Source organism: Bombina bombina, chromosome 2 (genome assembly GCF_027579735.1).
Source record: "Bombina bombina isolate aBomBom1 chromosome 2, aBomBom1.pri, whole genome shotgun sequence".
In the NCBI taxonomy this organism is placed as follows: Eukaryota; Metazoa; Chordata; class Amphibia; order Anura; family Bombinatoridae; genus Bombina; species Bombina bombina.
The window spans coordinates 159066627-159092893 of NC_069500.1; the positions used below are offsets into that span (position 1 = coordinate 159066627).

The window sequence follows — 26267 nt, forward strand, 5'->3', positions numbered from 1 at the left end:
ACGAAGCTGTGTTTTTTTTTTTTTCTTGATTAGAGGTTCAGGTTTGGTGCCCTCAGTATGGGCCACCTATGTACCCTCCCGTCTTGGCATTCAGTGTCCTCTATAGCTTGGGTATTGTTTTCCCAAAAGTAATGAATGCAGCTGTGGACTCTTTCCATTTAAGAAAAAAACATAAATTATGCTTACCTGATCATTTTTTCTTCTGATGGAAAGAGTCCACAGCTTCCCACCCGTAATTTTATGTGGGGTGTCTTTTTTTCTATTCTTCTGGCACCTTTCCTCGGCAGAATGACTGGGGGATGAGGGAAGTGGGAGGGGTATTTAAGCCTTTGGCTGGGTTGTCTTTGCCTCCTCCTGGTGGCCAGGTTCTTATTTCCCAAAAGTAATGAATGCAGCTGTGGACTCTTTCCATCAGAAGAAAAGGAAGTTATCAGGTAAGCATAATTTGTTTTTAGACAACTTTCCTATTTACTTCAATTATCAATTTAACTTAATTCACCTTGGTATCATTAATTAACGGAGCAGCAATGCACTACTGGAAGATAGCCGGACACATTGGAAAGCCAATGAAAAGAGGCATGTATGTGGAGCCACCGATTAGCAGCTAGCTCCCAGCTCCTGTGCCTAGCTAGGTATGCTTTTTAATAAAGGTTATCAAGAGGAATTGTCATGTAATCTTAAACAATGGTATACCCTTAATTATACTCCTCTCTTAAAAAAAAAAAAAGTTATAGGTCAATTAGAAAATTGGAAAGGTTTACCCCTTTCACTATGGTCGAATAAACTTTAAGATGATTACTTTCCCAAAGTTACTATAGGTATTTTAAATGCTACCAGTAGTCCTAGAAAAAAGAGATTTAAAATTACAGGTAGCCCTCAGTTTACGCTGGGGTTAGGTTCCAGGAGGAATGGTTGTAAATTGAAACCCAGTTTATAATGTAAGTCAATGGGAAGTGAGGGGTTTAGGTTCCAGGCCCCTCTCAAAACTGACATAAGTAACACCTAATACATTATTTTTAAAGCTTTGAAATGAAGACTTTAAATGCTAAACAGCATTATAAACCTAATAATATAGATTGTATCATCATCAAACTAAGTTTAATGAACAAAAACAATTGCTAACAGCACCTAATTAAATAATAACACAACAGACTGCATCATCATCAAACTAAGTTTAATGAACAAAAACGTTTTTTTGCTTGCATTTTTCTGCAGTTCTCTGCATTATTAGCATGTTAGATAATATTGGGTCTGCACCTATTCTATGCATTTTAATCTGCAGTGATTAATAGGCAGTTATATATATATAGTAGACAACTCAAAGTAATGATCTAGACCCATTTTGGTATATTTCATGCCACCATTCCACCGCCAAATGCGATCAAATAAAAAAAAAATTGTTAACTTTTTCATAAACTTTAGGTTTGTCACTGAAATTATTTACAAAGAGCTTGTGCAATTATGGCACAAATGATTGTAAAAGCTTCTCTAGGGTAACCTTTTGTTCAGAAATAGCAGACATTTATGGCTTTACCATTGCTTTTTGGTAATTAGAAGCAGCTGTGCACCACTCTTATTTCCAGCAGTGAAGGGGTTAATCGGGTAGCTTGTACGGTTAATTTTAGCTTTAGTGTAGAGATGACCCTCCCACCCGACACTTTCCATCCCCTGATCCCTCTCAAACAGCTCTCTTCCCTCCCCCACCCCCCATGGTCACCCCCATCTTAAGTACTGGCAGACAGTCTGCCATTATGCAGTTTTATGCTTTTTTTTTTATTTTTTTTATTATTGTCCTTAGTGTAGGATTACCCCCTTACCTTTAGACCTACCTGATCCCTTCCAAAAAGCTCTCTAACCCTCTCCCTTCTAACCAATTCCCTCCATCTTAGGTTCTGGCAACTGTCTGCCAGTACCAGTTATCTATTATTTTTTTATTTATATTCATAAAAACAAAAAAACACTTTGTAGCTGCCCAATTCCCTCCCTCCCCCTCTAAGGACCCTCCCGCCCCCCTCCAGCGATGGGCCGGCCACCCACCTCCCTCCTAACCCTCCCATGCCACCAATGATCGGCACCACTGCTGCCCGATGCAGAGAGGTACACAGTGTCCCTCTCTGCATTGACTATTTGTGCACTGCCCCACTCGACAATCAGCCAAATTGACTTCTCCAAATAAGGAAAGTTGTGGGTAGAGTTTGACCATTGAAAAAAGGGGCTGTTTTTAATCAAATTTTTAAAAACCAGGCACTTTAGCATCAAAATTTACATTCACTTTTAAGAAGCAGAAACTGCTTCTTTTGTCTCTGCCATTTTCGTCATTCATTTAGGGTGATTGACATAGCCTGCTTTTGTGCAATATGTTGCATAGGAGCAGTGTTCGGCAATGCACAAGAAACCTCTTGTGGAATGTTACATTTTGTCATGTGATGCAGCATCATAAGTGACAATTGCAGTTGGACACGTTCACTACTTGCGGACCTGTTTGCCTGCAACAATGATACATTTTGCCCTATGTGTAGAATTTTATAACCTAAGGATAGCTGTACCTGTGAAAAAAGAGAAAATAAAATTTCTCCAACATAGGTGTGTCCGGTCCACGGCGTCATCCTTACTTGTGGGATATTCTCTTCCCCAACAGGAAATGGCAAAGAGCCCAGCAAAGCTGGTCACATGATCCCTCCTAGGCTCCGCCTTCCCCAGTCATTCTCTTTGCCGTTGCACAGGCAACATCTCCACGGAGATGGCTCAGAGTTTTTTGGTTAAAAAAGTGTGTTCAGTTTAAAATTTAAAGAGACAGTAACGGTTTTATTTTAAAACGTTTTTTGTGCTTTACCAAGTTTATGCCTATTAACATGTCTGAACTATCAGATAGACGATGTTCTGTATGTTCGGAAGCCAAGGTTCCTATCCATTTAAATATATGTGATAAATGTGACAAACAAAGTAGGGACAATGATACCACTGATAATAATGTTGCCCAAAACGATTCCTTAAGTGAGGGGAGTAAGCATGGTACTGCATCATCCCCTTCTATGTCTACACCAGTCTTGCCCACTTAGGAGGCCCCTAGTACATCTAGTGCGCCAATCCTCCTTACTATGCAACAATTAACGGCTGTAATGGATAATTCTATTAAAAACATTTTAGCCAAAATGCCCACTTATCAGCGAAAGCGCGACTGCTCTGTTTTAGATACTGAAGAGCATGAGGACGCTGATGATAATGGTTCTGACATGCCCTTACACCAGTCTGAAGGGGCTAGGGAGGTTTTGTCTGAGGGAGAAATTTCAGATTCAGGAAAAATTTCTCAACAAGCTGAACCTGATGTTATTACATTTAAATTTAAATTGGAACATCTCCGCGCTCTGCTTAAGGAGGTGTTATCTACTCTGGATGATTGTGACAATTTGGTAATTCCAGAGAAATTATGTAAAATGGACAGGTTCCTAGAGGTCCCGGTGCCCCCCGAAGCTTTTCCTATACCCAAGCGGGTGGCGGACATTGTAAATAAAGAATGGGAAAGGCCCGGCATACCTTTTGTCCCTCCCCCTATATTTAAGAAATTATTTCCTATGGTCGACCCCAGGAAGGACTTATGGCAGACAGTCCCCAAGGTCGAGGGGGCGGTTTCTACTCTAAACAAACGCACCACTATCCCTATAGAAGATAGTTGTGCTTTTAAAGATCCTATGGACAAAAAATTAGAGGGTTTGCTTAAAAAGATGTTTGTTCAGCAAGGTTACCTTCTACAACCAATTTCATGCATTGTTCCTGTCACTACAGCAGCGTGTTTCTGGTTCGAGGAACTAGAAAAGTCGCTCAATCAAGCATCCTCTTATGAGGAGGTTATGGGCAGAGTTCAAGCACTTAAGTTGGCTAACTCTTTTACCTTAGACGCCACTTTGCAATTAGCTAGATTAGCGGCGAAAAATTCAGGGTTTGCTATTGTGGCGCGCAGAGCGCTTTGGCTAAAGTCTTGGTCAGCGGATGCGTCCTCCAAGAACAAATTGCTTAACATACCTTTCAAGGGGAAAACGCTGTTTGGCCCTGACTTGAAAGAGATTATTTCAGATATCACTGGGGGTAAGGGCCACGCCCTTCCTCAGGATAGGTCTTTTAAGGCTAAAAATAAACCAAATTTTCGTCCCTTTCGCAGAAACGGACCAGCCTCAAGTTCTACATCCTCTAAGCAAGAGGGTAATACTTCTCAAACCAAGCCAGCCTGGAGGCCAATGCAAGGCTGGAACAAAGGTAAGCAGGCCAAGAAACCTGCCACTGCTACCAAGACAGCATGAGATGTTGGCCCCCGATCCGGGACCGGATCTGGTGGGGGGCAGACTTTCTCTCTTCGCTCAGGCTTGGGCAAGAGATGTTCTGGATCCTTGGGCGCTAGAAATAGTCTCCCAAGGTTATCTTCTGGAATTCAAGGAGCTACCCCCAAGGGGAAGGTTCCACAGGTCTCAATTGTCTTCAGACCACATAAAAAGACAGGCATTCTTACATTGTGTAGAAGACCTGTTAAAAATGGGAGTGATTCATCCTGTTCCATTAGGAGAACAAGGGATGGGATTCTACTCCAATCTGTTCATAGTTCCCAAAAAGGAGGGAACATTCAGACCAATCTTAGATCTCAAGATCCTAAACAAATTTCTCAAGGTTCCATCGTTCAAAATGGAAACCATTCGGACAATTCTTCCTACCATCCAGGAAGGTCAATTCATGACCACGGTGGATTTAAAGGATGCGTATCTACATATTCCTATCCACAAGGAACATCATCGGTTCCTAAGGTTCGCCTTTCTGGACAAGCATTACCAGTTTGTGGCACTTCCATTCGGATTAGCCACTGCTCCAAGAATTTTCACAAAGGTACTAGGGTCCCTTCTAGCGGTGCTAAGACCAAGGGGCATTGCAGTAGTACCTTACTTGGACGACATACTGATTCAAGCGTTGTCTCTACCACAAGCAAAGGCTCATACGGACATTGTCCTGGCCTTTCTCAGATCTCACGGGTGGAAAGTGAACGTAGAAAAAAGTTCTCTATCTCCGTCAACAAGAGTTCCCTTCTTGGGAACAATAATAGACTCCTTAGAAATGAGGATTTTTCTGACAGAGGCCAGAAAATCAAAGCTTCTAAGCTCTTGTCAAGTACTTCATTCTGTTCTTCTTCCTTCCATAGCGCAGTGCATGGAAGTAATAGGTTTGATGGTCGCGGCAATGGACATAGTTCCTTTTGTGCGAATTCATCTAAGACCATTACAACTGTGCATGCTCAGTCAGTGGAATGGGGATTATACAGACTTGTCTCCGACGATACAAGTAGATCAGAGGACCAGAGATTCACTCCGTTGGTGGCTGACCCTGGACAACCTGTCACAAGGGATGAGCTTCCGCAGACCAGAGTGGGTCATTGTCACGACCGACGCCAGTCTGGTGGGCTGGGGCGCGGTCTGGGAACCCCTGAAAGCTCAGGGTCTTTGGTCTCGGGAAGAATCTCTTCTCCCGATAAATATTTTGGAACTGAGAGCGATATTCAATGCTCTCAAGGCTTGGCCTCAGCTAGCAAAGGCCAAATTCATACGGTTTCAATCAGACAACATGACGACTGTTGCGTATATCAACCATCAGGGGGGAACAAGGAGTTCCCTGGCGATGGAAGAAGTGACCAAAATAATTCAATGGGCGGAGACTCACTCCTGCCACTTGTCTGCAATCCACATCCCAGGAGTGGAAAATTGGGAAGCGGATTTTCTGAGTCGTCAGACATTTCATCCGGGGGAGTGGGAACTCCATCCGGAAATCTTTGCCCAAATAATTCAATTGTGGGGCATTCCAGACATGGATCTGATGGCGTCTCGTCAGAACTTCAAGGTTCCTTGCTACGGGTCCAGATCCAGGGATCCCAAGGCGACTCTAGTGGATGCACTAGTAGCACCTTGGAGCTTCAACCTAGCTTATGTGTTCCCACCGTTTCCTCTCATTCCCAGGCTGGTAGCCAGGATCAAACAGGAGAGGGTATCGGTGATCTTGATAGCTCCTGCGTGGCCACGCAGGACTTGGTATGCAGATCTGGTGAATATGTCATCGGCTCCACCATGGAAGCTACCTTTGAGACAGGACCTTCTTGTTCAAGGTCCGTTCGAACATCCGAATCTGGCCTCACTCCAACTGACTGCTTGGAGATTGAACGCTTGATTTTATCAAAGCGAGGGTTCTCAGATTCTGTCATTGATACTCTTGTTCAGGCTAGAAAGCCTGTAACTAGAAAAATCTACCGTAAAATATGGAAAAAATATATCTGTTGGTGTGAATCTAAAGGATTCCCATGGAACAAGATAAAAATTCCTAAGATTCTATCCTTTCTTCAAGAAGGTTTGGAGAAAGGATTATCTGCAAGTTCTTTGAAGGGACAGATTTCTGCTTTATCTGTTTTACTTCACAAAAAGCTGGCGGCTGTGCCAGATGTTCAAGCTTTTGTTCAGGCTCTGGTTAGAATCAAGCCTGTTTACAAACCTTTGACTCCTCCTTGGAGTCTCAATTTAGTTCTTTCAGTTCTTCAGGGGGTTCCGTTTGAACCCCTACATTCCGTTGATATCAAGTTATTATCTTGGAAAGTTTTTTGTTTTTGGTTGCAATTTCTTCTGCTAGAAGAGTTTCAGAGTTATCTGCTCTGCAGTGTTCTCCTCCTTATCTGGTGTTCCATGCAGATAAGGTGGTTTTGCGTACTAAACCTGGTTTTCTTCCGAAAGTTGTTTCTAACAAAAATATTAACCAGGAGATAGTCGTGCCTTCTTTGTGTCCGAATCCAGTTTCAAAGAAGGAACGTTTGTTGCACAATTTGGATGTAGTTCGTGCTCTAAAATTCTATTTAGAGGCTACAAAGGATTTCAGACAAACATCTTCCTTGTTTGTTGTTTATTCTGGTAAAAGGAGAGGTCAAAAAGCAACTTCTACCTCTCTCTCTTTTTGGCTTAAAAGCATCATCAGATTGGCTTATGAGACTGCCGGACGGCAGCCTCCTGAAAGAATCACAGCTCATTCCACTAGGGCCGTGGCTTCCACATGGGCCTTCAAGAACGAGGCTTCTGCTGATCAGATATGTAAGGCAGCGACTTGGTCTTCACTGCACACTTTTACCAAATTTTACAAATTTGATACTTTTGCTTCTTCTGAGGCTATTTTTGGGAGAGAGGTTTTGCAAGCCGTGGTGCCTTCCATCTAGGTGACCTGATTTGCTCCCTCCCATCATCCGTGTCCTAAAGCTTTGGTATTGGTTCCCACAAGTAAGGATGACGCCGTGGACCGGACACACCTATGTTGGAGAAAACAGAATTTATGTTTACCTGATAAATTACTTTCTCCAACGGTGTGTCCGGTCCACGGCCCGCCCTGGTTTTTTAATCAGGTCTGATGATTTATTTTCTCTAACTACAGTCACCACGGTATCATATGATTTCTCCTATGCAAATATTCCTCCTTTACGTCGGTCGAATGACTGGGGAAGGCGGAGCCTAGGAGGGATCATGTGACCAGCTTTGCTGGGCTCTTTGCCATTTCCTGTTGGGGAAGAGAATATCCCACAAGTAAGGATGACGCCGTGGACCGGACACACCGTTGGAGAAAGTAATTTATCAGGTAAACATAAATTCTGTTTTATGCCCTCAAATGTTTACTTATATTTCCTGTACATCCATCCTCTTTGGCTCTGCTTTTTTTTTTTTTTTTTAATTTAAATCAGTTTCACGGCCTCATTATCTAATCATAACGCAATAGGATGTGCTGTGATTAGATAGTGACCCTGTGACACTTTAAAAAAACAAAAAAACTTGGACACCGAAGAGAATGTAAATTATGTATCATATTTATAATTATGCATAGTAAAAGTTTTAAAATACTGGTAGCAAACCCTTTTCTCCAAACTGATTGGGACTCAAAGGTTGAAATATTTGCATCTTTTAAAATGGGACAGTTTGGAAAGGGGATGAAATCAAGTGTAGACAACATCTTATGTCATTTAGGCAATATTGACATGTCATAATACAGCTTATTACATGTAACCTAAAGGTAGTTTTATATTATTTTTATTAATTGTGTGTACTTAGTACCCTCAGAAATATAGTACAATACTGTAATCAAAAAGGTAATGTTATTTTAAATACATTTATTTACATTTTAGGCAGAGAAGATTGTGACTTACAGGCGGGGAAAATAGTCAATCTTAATTTTTTTTAAAAATATTAATTTAAAAGTTTGGATTTGGAAATCCAGATTTGGTTGTTTGTACCTGTATACTTAATTTATTTTTCCCTTTTCCTGCAATTAAAGTCTGCAAATTGAGTATTTTTCAGTCCTGAAAACATAACCGGACATGACAGGTTTCTCAATTTTCAGTTTATTGTATAATTTCTGCATTAGCCAAATAATGTTAATTTTGTTAATACAATGACCATGACAATCAGCCAAATTGACTTCTCCAAATAAAGAAAGTTGTGGGTAGAGTTTGACCATTGAAAAACCGTTGCAGCAAATCTGTACTAATAACTCTTAGAAAACTGCAAAAATGTTGTAATTACAAGGTGTTCACTGTCACTTTTTAATTACTAACTAAATTACAAACCATAAACATTTATTTCACAAGAACCAAATAAAAAAGGGGCTGAATTATTTATATCCTCTTCGATGACCTTGATAAAATGTTATTCTTACTGTAGGTCAAAGCAAAGAGATGTGCAGTTGACCTACACATCACCTTGAGAATGTAGTACAGTTCTGGGGACCAATCTCAAAAAAGACATTGCAGACTTAGAATAAGTTCAGAGAAGGGCCACAAAGCTAATAAGGGGAATGGAAAATTTAAGCTATGAGGAGAGATTAGCCAAACTGGGTATAAAAAGAGGCGCTTGAGAGGTGACATGATTTCTTTTTATATAAATATATTTAAGGCCCATATGCTGACATGGCAGAAGTTCTGTTTATTCCAATAACATTTTGTGACAAGAGGTCACAATTTAAGGCTGGAGGAAAGCGGATTTAATCTCCTGCAAAGTAAACGTTTTTTTCACTGTAAAAGCAATAAAATTGTGGAACTCCTTAAAGAGGTAGTAAATGCCAATACCTTTGGATTTTAAAATGGTTTAGATACATTTTTGGCTAGAAACATAATTCAGGGATATTTTTTGTAGGTATATTAGATTTGTATAGGTTGAACTCGATGGACTTGTCTCCCCCCCCAACCTCATCTACTAGTTGTTATGTCAAAGGGAACATTTTAAACAATTTTCCTTTTACGTCTATTATAAATTTTGCTTCATTCTCTTTTTATCCATTTCTATTTGATTTGGTCGTCATTCTTTGTTGAAAAGCATACCTAGGTAGCTACTTGGGGTTAGCTTCTCATCGTTGGCTGAGCATTTATTTCCTTACCTGAGGTGTTCAGTTTGCTTCTAGTAGTGCATTGCTGCTTCTTCAACAAATTATTTTCAAACCTATTCTCAGGCCTCCCTAAACGTCCGGCCAGATTTGAGATTGAATGTCTGTAAACTAATGGTAACTTTCTTTCTCAGGTCGAATACACCAAGCTATGGTAACATCCCTAAACGAAGACAGTGAAAGCATTACGGTTGAATGGATTGAGAATGGGGATACTAAAGGAAAAGAGGTAATATAACCTTATAGATCATTTGTGATCTAAACCGTTCAGTTTTGTCTTGTAATGTTTAATTTGTTACAGTGCATAAAAGGAATATAAAACACTTGAAATGCTCAAGACGATCTAAAGGTCTCTGGGCTGACGAGATTATTAAAAAATGCTCGCCTGTACTTTTATTTCCATGGTTTAATGATCTAAAGCCACTTTTTACCCTGAAAACAGTGTGTCTCGCAAAAGGGGTGTATATTACATTTTCATATGGGGAGGAGATGCGCACAAACGTGCACCATGAAAATTTGTAATTTAAAAATTATATAAAAGGAATAATTGAACCATTCACATAAAATATTCAGGGACAAATTGTATTGTACAGGTGCATCAAAAATCAAAACAAAGTTCACCAATTTTTTTTAATGAAATACGTAAAATGTATATGTAAATCACACAGGAATAAATTGTATTGAATATGCACAACGTAAATCGTAATTTAAGTTCACTGGATGTGCAACGAAATGCATAGAAATTTGTACTTATAAGTACAAAATTACAAGGCGTTATTATTATTTCTCCAACATAGGTGTGTCCGGTCCACGGCGTCATCCTTACTTGTGGGATATTCTCTTCCCCAACAGGAAATGGCAAAGAGCCCAGCAAAGCTGGTCACATGATCCCTCCTAGGCTCCGCCTACCCCAGTCATTCTCTTTGCCGTTGTACAGGCAACATCTCCACGGAGATGGCTTAGAGTTTTTTAGTGTTTAACTGTAGTTTTTATTATTCAATCAAGAGTTTGTTATTTTAAAATAGTGCTGGTATGTACTATTTACTCAGAAACAGAAAAGAGATGAAGATTTCTGTTTGTATGAGGAAAATGATTTTAGCACCGTAACTAAAATCCATGGCTGTTCCACACAGGACTGTTGAGAGCAATTAACTTCAGTTGGGGGAACAGTGTGCAGTCTCTTACTGCTTGAGGTATGACACATTCTAACAAGACGATGTAATGCTGGAAGCTGTCATTTTCCCTATGGGATCCGGTAAGCCATGTTTATTAAGATAGTAAATAAGGGCTTCACAAGGGCTTATTAAGACTGTAGACTTTTTCTGGGCTAAATCGATTCATTATTAACACATATTTAGCCTTGAGGAATCATTTATTCTGGGTATTTTGATATGATTATATCGGCAGGCACTGTTTTAGACACCTTATTCTTTAGGGGCTTTCCCTAATCATAGTCAGAGCCTCATTTTCGCGCCGGTATGGCGCACTTGTTTTTGAGGACAGCATGGCATGCAGCTGCATGTGTGTGGAGCTCTGATACATAGAAAAGTCTTTCTGAAGGCATCATTTGGTATCGTATTCCCCTTTGGGCTTGGTTGGGTCTCAGCAAAGCAGATTCCAGGGACTGTAAAGGGGTTAAATATAAAAACGGCTCCGGTTCCGTTATTTTAAGGGTTAAAGCTTCCAAATTTGGTGTGCAATACTTTTAAGGCTTTAAGACACTGTGGTGAAATGAACCTGATGTGATTACTTTTAAATTTAAGTTGGAACATCTCCGCGCTCACAAAAAGCTGGCAGCTGTGCCAGATGTTCTAGCCTTTGTTCAGGCTCTGGTTAGAATCAAGCCTGTTTACAAAATTTTGACTCCTCCTTGGAGTCTCAACCTAGTTCTTTCAGTTCTTCAGGGGGTTCCGTTTGAACCCTTACATTCCGTTGATATTAAGTTATTATCTTGGAAAGTTTTGTTTTTGGTTGCAATTTCTTCTGCTAGAAGAGTTTCAGAATTATCTGCTCTGCAGTGTTCTTCTCCTTATCTGGTGTTCCATGCAGATAAGGTGGTTTTGCGTACTAAACCTGGTTTTCTTCCAAAAGTTGTTTCTAACAAAAACATTAACCAGGAGATAGTTGTGCCTTCTTTGTGTCCTAATCCAGTTTCAAAGAAGGAACGTTTGTTGCACAACTTGGATGTAGTTCGTGCTCTCAAATTTTACTTAGCAGCTACTAAGGATTTCAGACAAACTTTGTCTTTGTTTGTTGTTTATTCTGGTAAACGGAGAGGTCAAAAAGCAACTTCTACCTCTCTCTCCTTCTGGATTAAAAGCATTATCCGATTGGCTTATGAGACTGCCGGACGGCAGCCTCCTGAAAGAATCACAGCTCACTCCACTAGGGCTGTGGCTTCCACATGGGCCTTCAAGAACGAGGCTTCTGTTGATCAGATATGTAAGGCAGCGACTTGGTCTTCACTGCACACTTTTACCAAATTTTACAAATTTGATACTTTTGCTTCTTCTGAGGCTATTTTTGGGAGAAAGGTTTTGCAAGCCGTGGTGCCTTCCATTTAGGTGACCTGATTTGCTCCCTCCCTTCATCCGTGTCCTAAAGCTTTGGTATTGGTTCCCACAAGTAAGGATGACGCCGTGGACCGGACACACCTATGTTGGAGAAAACAGAATTTATGTTTACCTGATAAATTACTTTCTCCAACGGTGTGTCCGGTCCACGGCCCGCCCTGGTTTTTTTAATCAGGTCTGATAATTTATTTTCTTTAACTACAGTCACCACGGTAACATATGGTTTCTCCTATGCAAATATTCCTCCTTAACGTCGGTCGAATGACTGGGGTAGGCGGAGCCTAGGAGGGATCATGTGACCAGCTTTGCTGGGCTCTTTGCCATTTCCTGTTGGGGAAGAGAATATCCCACAAGTAAGGATGACGCCGTGGACCGGACACACCGTTGGAGAAAGTAATTTATCAGGTAAACATAAATTCTGTTTTTGTTAAAATGGGCTGATTATTGACATTTCATGGGCGTGTATGACATTGTCTCTTGAATCCCAGTTTTTGCCCTACAGATCTCACTGGTTTTCCTCGCTAGTTAAAAGGTGGTGAGCTTTTATTAAAATACTTAAAACACTAATTACTGTGAAAGAAAAACATATGAAAATAACAGTAATTTTAAGTTTAAAAGATATGCTGGGTTCTCCCTGTGTACTTCGTCCTCCATTGCAAACTTTCATATAGCAGAGAGCTATCATTATTTTTATGGGAGACATCTCGCCACTCGCAGGGATTTGATAATTTCACCGTCAATCCCTGCAAGGCTAAACCGTATTTCTTTCCTAAGATATGTTGACTCCACGACTTCATCATTTACTGTTAGGAATATCACTCCTGGCCAGCAGGAGGAGGCAAAGAGCACCACAGCCAAGCTGTTAAGTATCACTCCCCTTCCCACAACTCCCAGTCATTCTCTTTGCCTTTGGTGCATGGAGGAGGTGAAGTTTTTGGTGTCTAAAGAAAATTGGAATTCTCTACTTCAAGCAAGATTTTAGGGTCCAGCCGTACTCCACGTTATTCTCTGTAGTAGGGTAGTGGTGGCTTTAAAGCAGTTAGGAACTTGTAAGGTGGTCCTTGCTGCGTTTTCCTAACATTTTGCTGCCCTAGTATAGAAAGCCAGAGTAGGCTTACTCTGTTCTTTCTTTGTCCACAGGCCTCTGTGAGGAAGATGTGTCCTGTCATGCCTGGGAGCTGTCTTCCTGTCAGACAGCGGATTAGCAGGTAAGTGCCTTCTAGGTGAGGAGTCTATGCACTTAAAAGGAGAGGAAGATCCTAAATTCAGAAGAAAGTCTTTTAATATTGACCTGCATCATTTTATTGGGACAAACATAATCCTTAGAGTGGGATTGTATTAGGCAGAGGGCAGGCACTTAAGGCATGTGACAAGAGACTGGGTTATCTCCTTCATAGTGTAGAGGGCTAACTTAATAGGTACTTTACTCCTATTGGGCTTAGGCGGGATCACAGTTGGTGGTGTTGTTGGTCGGATGTATACCGGCATTTAGGTCTCCTTATTTCTTGGAGACTAAGGGCTATTTTTAAGACATTAGGAAGATCATTGTCGGCTTTGCGGCTGTGTGTTTTCTCCTCAACACGGAATTGCTGCATTACGGTCTCAGTTATGGCTGAGGTGTGGAGGTACTGAGTGCTCCTAATTTACCCCTACCTTAAAAGTTAACAAACTTACAGTAGTTTATATTTAAAATGCTCTTGTTGATAACACAATACTCGAGCTGAGGGTGTTTTTGTTAAATAATAAAGAGATTAAACGCTCCTCTTTATTAATGATACTGTTCCTTTAAGAAGAAAACAGATTATGAAAAATTTTATTTTTATTACTGTGATTTGAGACTGTCTGACATGGAACAGGAGTCTGTTCTCATGAATCAGTGTCTCTTTTGTTTAGATGCCCAAATTGCTGCTCCTATGCAATTTTGTTCCTCATGTGTTAAGAGGACGTTGCAGAGTAAAGGAAAACATTTTTATGCTGAGCCCAACATCTCTCAGGATGATGCTGTTCAGGCATTGCCACAGCTTTCTCCTGTTCTGTCCCAAGCCTCAACGGCGTCACATGCATTTCCCTGTGGTTCCTTTCAACCTCCTGAAAGAGTTTATTTGCAAGCAGAGATTGCTGCCCATGTATCTTCTGTGGTATCTCCGGCATTAGCTGCCTTTCCTATGCAAAAGGAAAACGCAAAAGGAAAATTAGATATTCTGATAGTAAGGTTTCTGATCCAGCTCTTGCTACCCATATTGCCCTCCTTCATAAATCTGATGAGGAAGGTTCTTTGGTAGCTTCTGAAGTTGAAATCTCAGATTCGGACAGTGTAATGCCTTCTTCTGATGCTGAAGTGTTAACCTTCAGATTTAAGCTTGAACACCTTCATGTAAAAGCAGATTTTGGCTACTCTGGATGACTCCAACACCCTTGCCGTTGTTATCCCTAAGAAATCAAGTAAACTTAATATTATTATTTTGATGTTCCTTTCTCTTAGGAGGTATTCCTGGTTCCTGACCGTGCTATGGAGATTAGGGATACTTTTTTACCCCGTCTCCTATTTTTAAAAAGATGTTTCCTGTTGCTTACTCCGTTAAAGAACCATGGCACACTGTACCTAAAGTAGAAGGGGCCATTTTTACTCTGGCTAAGAGAACTATTATTCCTATTGAGGATAGCTGTTCCTTTAAGGTGCCAATTGATAAAAAGCTGGAGGCTTATTTGAAAAGAATATATGTTCATCAAGGTTTCCTATGGCAACCTGATGTGTGTATTGCCACTGTGACAAGCACTGTGAATCTCGAAAAGAGTTCCCTTGTTCAAGCTACAAGGGTAGTTTTCTTAGGGACCATCATAGATTCCCTATCGATGAAAATTTTTCTGATGGAGGTCAGAAAAGCCAAACTTCTTGCCTCTCTCTACAGTCTACTGTTCGACCATCAGTAGCTCAGTATATGAAGGTAATTGGTCTGATTGTTACTTCTATGGGCATCATTCCCTTTGCTCGATTACACTTGACAGCTCTACAGTTGTGCATGCTCAGTCAATAGAACGAGGATAATGCGGATCTGTCTCAGAGGATAGATCTAGATCAGTCTTCGAGAGATTCTCTTCCATGGTGGCTGTCTCAGGAACATCTGTCTCAGGGCACATGCTTCCTGGGTAATTGTGACCACAGACGCCAGCCTGCTGTGTTGGGGAGCAGTCTGGGACTCGTTAAAGGCGCATCGACTTTGGACTCGGGAGGATTCTGCTCTCCCCATCAACATCTTGGAGTTGCAAGATGCATTGATGGCTTGGCCTCAGTTGTCCCTAGCTTGGTTTATCAGGTTCCAGTCAGACAACATAACCTCAATGTCTTACATCCACCACCAGGGTGGAACTTGGAGTTCCTTAGCCATGAAAGAGGCGACTCGGATTATTCAGTGGGTGGAGGCTCACATTTACTGTCTATCTGCCTTTCACATTCCAGTAGTGGACAACTGGGAAGCGTATTTCCTGAGCAGACAGACTTTTCATCCTGGGGAGGGGGCACTCCATCTGGAGGTGTTCTCCAGCTTAACCCTCAAATGGGGGATGCCAGAGCTGGATCTGATGGCATTTTGGCAGAACGCCAAGGTACGGTTCAAGATCAAGAGATCCACAAGCAGCTCTGATAGAGGCTCTGGCGGTCACTTGGAATTTCAGACTGGCATACCTGTTTCTTCAGTTTGCTCTCCTTCCACGAGTCATTGCTCATATCAAACAGGAGAGAGCATTGATTATTTCTTATAGCTCCTGCGTGGCCTCGCAGGATCTGGTATGCAGACCTAGTGGAAATGTCTTCTCTTCCACCTTGGAGATTGCCTCTGAGGAATGACCTTTTGATTCAGTGTCCCTTCCTTCACCCAAATCTCGTTTCTCTGAAGCTGACTGCTTGGAGATTGAACGCTTAGTTCTGTCTAAGCATGTTTTTTATGAGTTCGTCATTGAGACCATGATTCAGGCTCGCAAGCCTGTTACCAGAAGCTTTATCAGAAGATATGGCGTACATATATATATATTTTTTTTATTAAACATTTTTAATTGAGGTTGGGAGAAATCATTACAATCAGTAACCAATTACACAGGTAAAATGCAAAATATCATGAAACCACAGAAATTTACAGTAATAAGTATAGATTATTCCGATCAGTGTCTAATAACAAAATAGTGGTTAAGACATAACAAAATAACCTGTGTAGAGATATTGGGAACCTCATTTTCTATAAACCATTTCCTGCTTAGTGTAACGGATCATGTTGTTATGTAGGTGCATAGATTTGGGGGAGTCTATTGAAGAGGTGTATAGAACCTTTAGTGTATAAATACCCCAATAACTAGATATAAAATGAGCATACCTACAAGCATAATTGGGTAGTAAACTGGTTTAAATTATGGTTTGAATAAGTCAGTGGACAAGAGCCACTGTAATATAAGGGGGGGGGGGGCATTATGAAGAATCTAAGTTATGAAGGCTAAAGCTACCCTGTAGGCAAAAGTCAAAGCTAAAGTATGAGATAAACCTCATCCTACATTAATCTGGAAAGATCGAATTGAAACTGCTATCTTGTACTCCTGTTTAAAAGGTGAGGTGGATGAACCAGGGTATAAATCCAGAATACAACATACTATGATACATCAGGTATATTGTCAAATCAACCTTATAGGGGTAACATATTTTCCAAACAAATCCTTAAATATAGCAATTATGTAGAGAAAGCTGTGTTTATTTTTGTGGGAGAGGGGTATTAACCTAACGGGAAATAAACGGGAGGTTGCGGTGCGACCGGTCATAGGTAAGGAATGGGTGAATATTAGTGGATATTTATGAGGGGGCCTAGAGTATCAGTAGGAATATTTAATAGGGTGAAGGGAGAGTAAACTGAGGTAGATAAGGTGTGGGTACCTAAAGAAAAATAAGTGTATATTTCTACTGATTATGCTATATGTCTAATTAGTTTAACATGGCATCACCATTGCTAGAATTTTAATGTTGGTGTCATCAGACATTTAACAATGACTAATACAGTATAGAATAAAATAGTACAAAATATGGGTGACATATATAAAAATGCTATTGTAGCAACTTAAAAAGTATTACAGATAATGTAGTGGTATATGGCTATATATATATATATATATATATATATATATATATATATATATATATATATATATATATATATATTCCAATATGAGAGTTTTTTACTGAGCCGAAAGGTACAGTCTCTCCCAAACAATCAAATAGCATCAGATATAACAGTTCCTGAGGCATACAGCTTAGGCATTAAAGTGCACACACTCGGTGGGAATTGCAAGTAAAATGCGAGCAACCCGGTGCTCCAGCAACAACAACCATGCATTCATTACCGCTCCGTAGTGTGTCTGAGCCGCGGGGTCACTTCCTCATACCTCTGAAAACTTGCTCAGGTATCCGCTGTATGCACACGTCATGTGCTCCACTCACCGGTTGAAGTGGGAGGGAGAGAGAAGGGAGAGATGGGGGCGTATCCAGGCAGCCACGACGCAGACAACAAACAGCCGTGATATGCGTCCAACCTGTTACTGCTTCTAAATGTGAGTGTGTGAGAAATTCACCAAGCTCCCATTCTGCCCCTGGATTTTCAGGCAATGTAGAACAAATGAAGAAAGCGGACAATCCAGAGCAAGTTAAAAACAATATCTTTTATTCACCAACGATAAAAGGTTCCAGGAGGGTCCATATACAGGTTAGCAAGGCAACACAGGCAAACTGAAAGCTAACATGTTTTGGCTATACAGCCGTAATCATAGCTAATTCAGTATACCTGTGGTGCCCTTTTTAAAAGCAAAACAAGAAAATAATTGGTCAATCAATACAACCAATGCCTGTGAAGCCTAGCCACCACCTTTAGGATTAACCCTTAATGCAGAATCAGTCTCATTTAACAAATCTAAATAATAAGATTGGATATAGAGAGTCCAATAGAGATAGTATTAGTATTAAAGTGTTATGTAACATAATACACTTAAATAAACATAAAAATACATGATAAAGTATATCAAATATATATAAGCAAAATAGTTCAAACAATCAAATGCTCATCATGTTTATCATAAAACTTTCCACAATATGTATTGCAAATACCCTAAGAAGGAGAGAAATATACACGCCAATTCAAAGTTACAAAATGTTTTGCAAATACCCTAAGAAGGAGAGAAATACACACACCAATTTAAACAGTGCAAAATGTTTAGCTAATACCCTAAGAAGGAGAAAAACATACACACTAATGCAAACAATGCAAAAAATAAGGCAAACAATTGCCAATACAAAAGTTTACAACGTCAACAAAAATAGACCACCTGTTTGCTGTCAAATAGAAATACATATACATATATATCTCTCAAACTTGCTGACCAACAAAACTGATCACCCATCTAGTAGGTATCCCAGAGATGTTAGGGTTATATTACATAGGGCAAATGTGCCCTTAAGGTTCCTTTTTTATTTACTTGTATATAGTTCAGATATATATTTCAAGTATATATATTTTTCTCCTCTCAAATGGACAGCTCAACACAGAGAAGTCAAAAATCAACAACTGGAAACTAAATACACAATTAAATATAGATGTATTTAAGTTTCCCATATAGAGAAACTTAGTTAAATTATTTCCAATAGTTCATTAAATCGTACTCTGAGTTTAGCCTCTTGGGTACCCTAGTTTTTAATTTAAAAACCCAAAACATTTCACGTTTGCCCAGAATTTTATCCCTGTCACCTCCCCTGAGGGGGGATTTGATATATTCAATGGCTTGCCATCTAAAGGTGTCATTTCTTTTGTGATGTACATTCTTGAAATGTTTAACAAGGGGGGTAGTAGCCTCACCCAATTTGATGGTTGACAAATGGTTCCGTATTCTGATATTAACCTCAGTTGTCGTAAGACCTATATATTGCAGGCAACACTCGACACATGTAATGAGGTAGATAACATAGGAGGATGTACAGTTGAGGCAGGACTGGATCTTAAACTCCTCTCCTGTGACTAATGACCGGAACGTATCTGAAAAGATACAAAACTCACACGGTCTGCACCTGCCGCATCTGTACATCCCCCTATGTGTAAGCCACGCACTTGGGCGATCTCTAGTCACTGGTGGAATTTCTGAAGGGGCAACACAATTGCCAATTGTCTTACTGCGCCTGTAAGAGCAGCGCAAACCTTTCTCTACACTGTTATGTAATTTGTCGTCAGCAGCCAACATGCAAAAATGCTTATTAACTATTTTTACAAATATCCTGGTATTCGTCACTATAATCCGTTACAAATGTAACTTTGGACGACACCTGTGCAGATGATGTCCTAACCCTCTCCGGTTCTCCTAATAGGTGCCTCCTATCAATCCTATCCACCTGCGATTGAGCCCTGTTAATAACATGTCTAGGGTAACCTCTATGGTATAGACGGTCCCTCATTGCCCTGCTCTGTTCTGTATATGCAATTTCATCAGAGCAATTCCTCTTCACCCCGATTAGCTGCCCCTTTGCAACTGCAAAAGGGACATGCCTCGGGTGGCAACTTCTCGCATGTAGAAGAGTATTTTTAGTTATGGGTTTTCTGTACAGATCAATGGAAATATGTCCATTGGCATTTCCCGTCAGTGTGATATCAAGAAAATTCACAGATCGCAACTGACTTTCAAATGTAAACCTAAGACCAACATTGTTGGTATTAAGTTGCTGTACAAACCCTTCAACCTCACACTGAGACCCTTGCCAAATGAAAAGCAGGTCATCAATGTAGCGCCTATATAGCACCACATTGGCCTTGTAGGTATTTTTATCTCCATAGATGTGGGACCGCTCCCACCAACCCATATACAGGTTGGCAAAGGACGGGGCAAATTTTGCCCCCATAGCGGTCCCACATCTCTTAGCTTTCAGTTTGCCTGTGTTGCCTTGCTAACCTGTATATGGACCCTCCTGGAACCTTTTATCGTTGGTGAATAAAAGATATCGTTTTTAACTTGCCCTGTATTGTCCGCTTTCTTCATTTATTTATTTATTTATTTATATATATATATATATATATATATATATATATATATATATATATATATATATATATATATATATATATATATTCTAACAGGTAGGAGATATGGATATGACTCAAATGTGAGTATAATAGTATGGTTTCAGGATAGTTTCAAAGCTTAAAAGTAGTAAAGCAAGTATATATATGGACTTGGAGAATAGTGTGATAATAAAGGATGGCTCATTATCTATATCTCTTATACTACCACTTGCTTATTCCATACTATCCCTGTTATAGGCTATGCCGCCTCAGCTGCTGTCACCATGCACCTCCAGACTATCTGAACTCCTAGATAGTGCAGTGTAGCGAAGAGAGCTGAGTATTAATAGTACTACATATATACAATAGAACTTTAAAAACGATGTAGTACATAGGAGTGTGACAAACCGTGGTGAGAACTACAGTTTTATATAGCTAACCTGACCTCCATTAGTAAACTTTTAGTATATACTCTAAATACAGGTATAGGATGAAACAGGAGCACTGTGTATGCCATGGTAGCATGGAAGTGAGCTCAAATGTATGCTGGGCCTACATGAAGCTCATTTGTAAAACCTTGCATGAACATTGGTATATATAAACAAGCAGTATAAAGTAGCCTATTATCAAGCATGTAATGATCTGTACATAGTAAACTTAACAGAGATTTATTAGGATCTATTCTGGTTGCCATAAATCTATACTTGGGGAGCAGAGGTAAGGCTCATCCTAATTCCCCTTCATAGTAATATGAGATGGAGTTAATGACAGAAGGTTTTGAGGGAGAGATGCTACAGAATCAATATGTACAGGGGACGACCACTAACACTAACTTTAATCTATTACGAAAAGCCTTCCATAAATAGTGATATGCATGGAAGAGAATAGCAATATAAACCCCTACTTATGTATAAACCTTGGTAAAAAGAACCGTTATGAGGCTATTAAACTGTGTACTTCTAACTTACTAATACCAAAGAATAACGGGCTTTGCTGTACTGTCAAACAAACCAGAGTGAAACATTAAGGGAACTGTGGTACTAAATAGAGAGATTTAAGTAGTTGGAGTTCAATATAGGAATTAGCTGTCCCATACATAGTAATTAGGTATACCAGTCATTCACCCTATGCCACAGACTAGGGACTTAGAAGTATATTCAAGCTCTGCGTCTCATCTGGCTTCTTTTGTGATGATCTGAGAAGGTAGAGAGCAGCAGCCTGCAGCCAAGGCAAGGGTGTAATAAGTGTCTAGAACGTACCGTGCTGGCCATAAATTTGATGCAGCTCTGTAAGCTCTCATATTGAAGCCAGTATCTTGCGTTTCTGAGGGAGAGGTATGAATAGTGCAAAGCTGAACCAGTTGTGTGCTATCTAGATGCTTTAACTCACACATAGACTGTCTATCATTCAAAGGTAGTACCTTCCCGTCTGGTGTAAGTAGTAGCCTCCACAAACTGACCTCATGTATATTGGTAGTATTCTCCCGCATGGCAAGTGGTGTAAGGGATCGAGCCTTGGATCTCTCATGAGTAGGCTTATTTTTCATTTTCTTCTGGAGTGCGGTAAATCTTGGGTATATTGTGTTCCGCTCAGCTCCCGGTGTAACCTTCCTCCTTGACTTGGTTACGATATCTGCAGAAGGACCTCCAGATGAGCCATCCGTCGTTAAACTAGAGGGCGAAGAGACTGTCGGCTGCAGGCTGAATACTCTAATCGATCCGAGCAGCTGTGTCAGGGTATGCTGTGTTCCATTGCACCGGCCCTGCGAGAACCGAAGGTCCTCCATGCCTGCCGTGTGCCGCTCCACAAAGTCTTGGGGTAAATCTTTATTGCAGTGTAGTGGGTCTGGCTCAGACCAGTCGGTCTTACCAGCAACTTCCCCTATCAGTGTTGCAACCTGTGACGGAGCTATAGCATCTCTAAGTTCCGCTAGAAGGGCCTGCTGGTGGGAGTACATGGAGCGCATCAAAGCTTGCAGCGCAGAAAGAATATGTTTCCCCATTAGAAAGCTGAGGTAGCAAAAGCAATGTAGGAGTTATGTCTCTATCAGTCTAGGCGGTGCGTAGGCAACTGCATGTATGATGGTGTATTCATACAGCGGATTCAGCTAGGTAGTAGGCCTCTGTGCCGTTAATATACCAATTATGTTTTATCTTAGTCCCAAAATGTGTAATCCATGTAGTAGGATATGCTAGGAGCCAAATGTCGACATGTATAAATTCTTAAGATGCCATAAATTAAATTTTCAAAAATTTCAGGAGCTCTGAGATGGCACGACTTGTTGCTTCGGCAGTTGGCTCCGCCCCCCGTGTACATATTTTTATTGGTGTGATTCCAAGGGCTACTCTTGGAGTAGGGTTAGGATTCCTAGGATTTTGTCCTTTCTCCAGGAAGGTCTGGAGAAGGGTTTGTCAGTCAGTACCCTGAAGGGTCAAATTTCTGCATTATCTATTTTGCTACATAAGTGTCTGGCGGACGTGCCAGATGTACAATCCTTTTGTCAGGCCTTGGTCAGAATCAGGCCTGTGTTTAAGTCTGTTGCTCCTACTTGGAACCTTAACCTTGTTCTTAAAGTTTTGCAGCAGGCTCCGTTTAAGCCTTTGCATTCCATAGATATTAAGTTATCTTATCTTTTTATGCCGATAAGGCGGTTCTCCGTACTAAGTTAGGTTTCCTTCCTAAAGTTGTTTCGAATAGAAATATTAATCAGGAAATTGTTGTTCCTTCTCTGTATCCTAATCCTTCTTCTCGTAAGAAACGTTTGTTGCACAACTTGGATGTTTCGCCAGTCTTCTGCACTGTTTGTTGGTTTCTCTGGGAAACTTAAAGGTCAGAAAGCTATTGCTGCTACTTTTTCTTTCTGGTTGAGAAGTATATTTCGTTTGTCTTATGAGACTGCTGAACAGCAGCCTCCTGAGAGAATTACGGCTCATTCCGTGATAGCCGTTTCCTCTTCTTGGGCTTTCAAAAATGAAGCTTCTGTGAAACAAATTTTGCAAGGCTGCAACTTGGTCTTCTCTACACACTTTTTTCCCCATATTTTACAAATTTGATACTTTTGCCTCGGCTGGGGCTTTTTTTGGGAGAAGGCAGTGGTGCCTTCTGTTTAGGTCTGCCTGTCTTGCCCCCCCCCCCTAGTCATCTGTGTCCTCTAGCTTGGGTATTGGTTCCCAACAGTAAATGATGAAGCTGTAGACTCACCATATCTTAGGAAAGAAAACTAAATGTATGCTTACCTGATAAATTTATTTATTTCCGGATATGGTGAGTCCACGGCCCCTCCCTTTATTTCAAGACAGTTATTTTTTTACTAAACCTCAGTCACCTCTACACCTTGTGTTACTCCTTTTTCTTTCATGTAATTAACAAGAGTCCATGAGCTAGTGACGTATGGGATATACATTCCTACCAGGAGGGGCAAAGTTTCCCAAACCTTAAAATACCTATAAATACACCCCTCACCACACCCACAAATCAGTTTTACAAACTTTGCCTCCAAGGGAGGTGGTCAAGTAAGTTTGTGCTAGATTCTACGTTGATATGCTCTCCGCAGCAAGTTGGAGCCCGGTTTTCCTCTCAGCGTGCAGTGAATGTCAGAGGGATGTGAGGAGAGTATTGCCTATTGAATGCAGTGATCTCCTTCTACGGGGTCTATTTCATAAGGTTCTCTGTTATCGGTCGTAGAGATTCATCTCTTACCTCCCTTTTCAGATCGACGATATACTCTTATATTTACCATTTCCTCTACTGATTCTCGTTTCAGTACTGGTTTGGCTTTCTACAAACATGTAGATGAGTGTCCTGGGGTAAGTAAGTCTTATTTTCTGTGACACTCTAAGCTATGGTTGGGCACTTTATTTATAAAGTTCTAAATATATGTATTCAAACATTTATTTGCCTTGACTCAGAATGTTCAACTTTCCTTATTTCCAGACAGTCAGTTTCATATTTGGGATTATGCTTTAAATTATCATATTTTTTCTTACCTCAAAAATTTGACTTTTTTCCCTGTGGGCTGTTAGGCTCGCGGGGGCTGAAAATGCTTCATTTTATTGTGTCATTCTTGGCGCGGACTTTTTTGGCGCAAAAATTCTTTTCCGTTTCCGGCGTCATACGTGTCGCCGGAAGTTGCGTCATTTTTGACGTTATTTTGCGCCAAAAATGTCGGCGTTCCGGATGTGGCGTCATTTTTGGCGCCAAAAGCATTTAGGCGCCAAATAATGTGGGCGTCTTATTTGGCGCCAAAAAATATGGGCGTCGCTTTTGTCTCCACATTATTTCAGTCTCATTTTTCATTTGCTTCTGGTTGCTAGAAGCTTGATGTTTGGCATTTTTTTCCCATTCCTGAAACTGTCTTATAAGGAATTTGATCTATTTTGCTTTATATGTTGTTTTTTCTCTTACATATTGCAAGATGTCTCACGTTGCATCTGAGCCAGAAGATACTACAGGAAAACCACTGCCTGCTGGATCTACCAAAGCTAAGTGTATCTGCTGTAAACTTTTGGTAGCTATTCCTCCAGCTGTTGTTTGTAATAATTGTCATGACAAACTTGTTAAAGCAGATAATATTTCCTTTAGTGATGTACCATTGCCTGTTGCAGTTCCCTCAACATCTAAGGTGCAGAATGTTCCTGATAACATAAGAGATTTTGTTTCTGAATCCATAAAGAAGGCTTTGTCTGTTATTTCTCCTTCTAGTAAACGTAAAAAGTCTTTTAAATCTTCTCTCTCTACAGATGAATTTTTAAATGAACACCATCATTCTGATTCTTTGGACTCTTCTGGTTCAGAGGATTCTGTCTCAGAGATTGATGCTGATAAATCTTCATATTTATTTAAGATGGAATTTATTCGCTCTTTACTTAAAGAAGTACTAATTGCTTTAGAAATAGAGGATTCTAGTCCTCTTGATACTAATTCTATACGTTTGGATAAGGTTTTTAAAGCTCCTGCGGTTATTCCAGAAGTCTTTCCTGTTCCTAATGCTATTTCTGCAGTAATTGCTAAGGAATGGGATAAATTGGGTAATTCATTTACTCCTTCTAAACGTTTTAAGCAATTATATCCTGTTCCGCCTGACAGGTTAGAATTTTGGGACAAAATCCCTAAAGTTGATGGGGCTATTTCTACCCTTGCTAAACGTACTACCATTCCTACGTCAGATGGTACCTCGTTTAAAGATCCTTTAGATAGAAAAATTGAATCTTTTCTAAGAAAAGCTTATCTATGTTCAGGTAATCTTCTTAGACCTGCTATATCATTGGCTGATGTTGCTGCAGCTTCAACTTTTTGGTTGGAAACTCTAGCGCAACAAGTAACAAATCGTGATTCTCATGATATTATTATTCTTCTCCAGCATGCTAATAATTTCATCTGTGATGCCATTTTTGATATTATTAGAGTTGATGTTAGATTTATGTCTCTGGCTATCTTAGCCAGAAGAGCTTTATGGCTTAAGACTTGGAATGCTGATATGGCTTCTAAATCAACTCTACTTTCCATTTCTTTCCAGGGAAACAAATTATTTGGTTCTCAGTTGGATTCTATTATTTCAACTGTTACTGGTGGGAAAGGAACTTTTTTACCACAGGATAAAAAGTCTAAAGGTAAAAACAGGGCTAACAATCGTTTTCGTTCCTTTCGTTTCAACAAAGAACAAAAGCCTGATCCTTCGTCCTCAGGAGCAGTTTCAGTTTGGAAACCATCTCCAGTCTGGAATAAATCCAAGCCTGCTAGAAAGGCAAAGCCTGCTTCTAAGTTCACATGAAGGTACGGCCCTCATTCCAGTTCAGCTGGTAGGGGGCAGGTTACGTTTTTTCAAAGAAATTTGGATCAATTCTGTTCACAATCTTTGGATTCAGAACATTGTTTCAGAAGGGTACAGAATTGGTTTCAAGATGAGACCTCCTGCAAAGAGATTTTTTCTTTCCCATGTCCCAGTAAATCCAGTGAAAGCTCAAGCATTTCTGAATTGTGTTTCAGATCTAGAGTTGGCTGGAGTAATTATGCCAGTTCCAGTTCCGGAACAGGGGATGGGGTTTTATTCAAATCTCTTCATTGTACCAAAGAAGGAGAATTCCTTCAGACCAGTTCTGGATCTAAAATTATTGAATCGTTATGTAAGGATACCAACGTTCAAGATGGTAACTGTAAGGACTATATTGCCTTTTGTTCAGCAAGGGAATTATATGTC

General features: G+C 40.3%; 1 protein-coding gene across 4 annotated transcripts in view; it reads left to right on the forward strand.

The window, feature by feature from the left end:
• The window catches only part of KIF2A (kinesin family member 2A), a 530440-nt gene that overhangs the window by 63828 nt on the left and 440345 nt on the right, over positions 1 to 26267 (forward strand). For all 4 annotated transcript variants that reach the window (XM_053701316.1, XM_053701318.1, XM_053701317.1 and 1 more), the window contains exon 2: positions 9564 to 9658. In XM_053701316.1, the coding sequence (XP_053557291.1) occupies positions 9564 to 9658 (95 nt within the window). The remainder of the gene's footprint in view (positions 1 to 9563; positions 9659 to 26267) is intronic.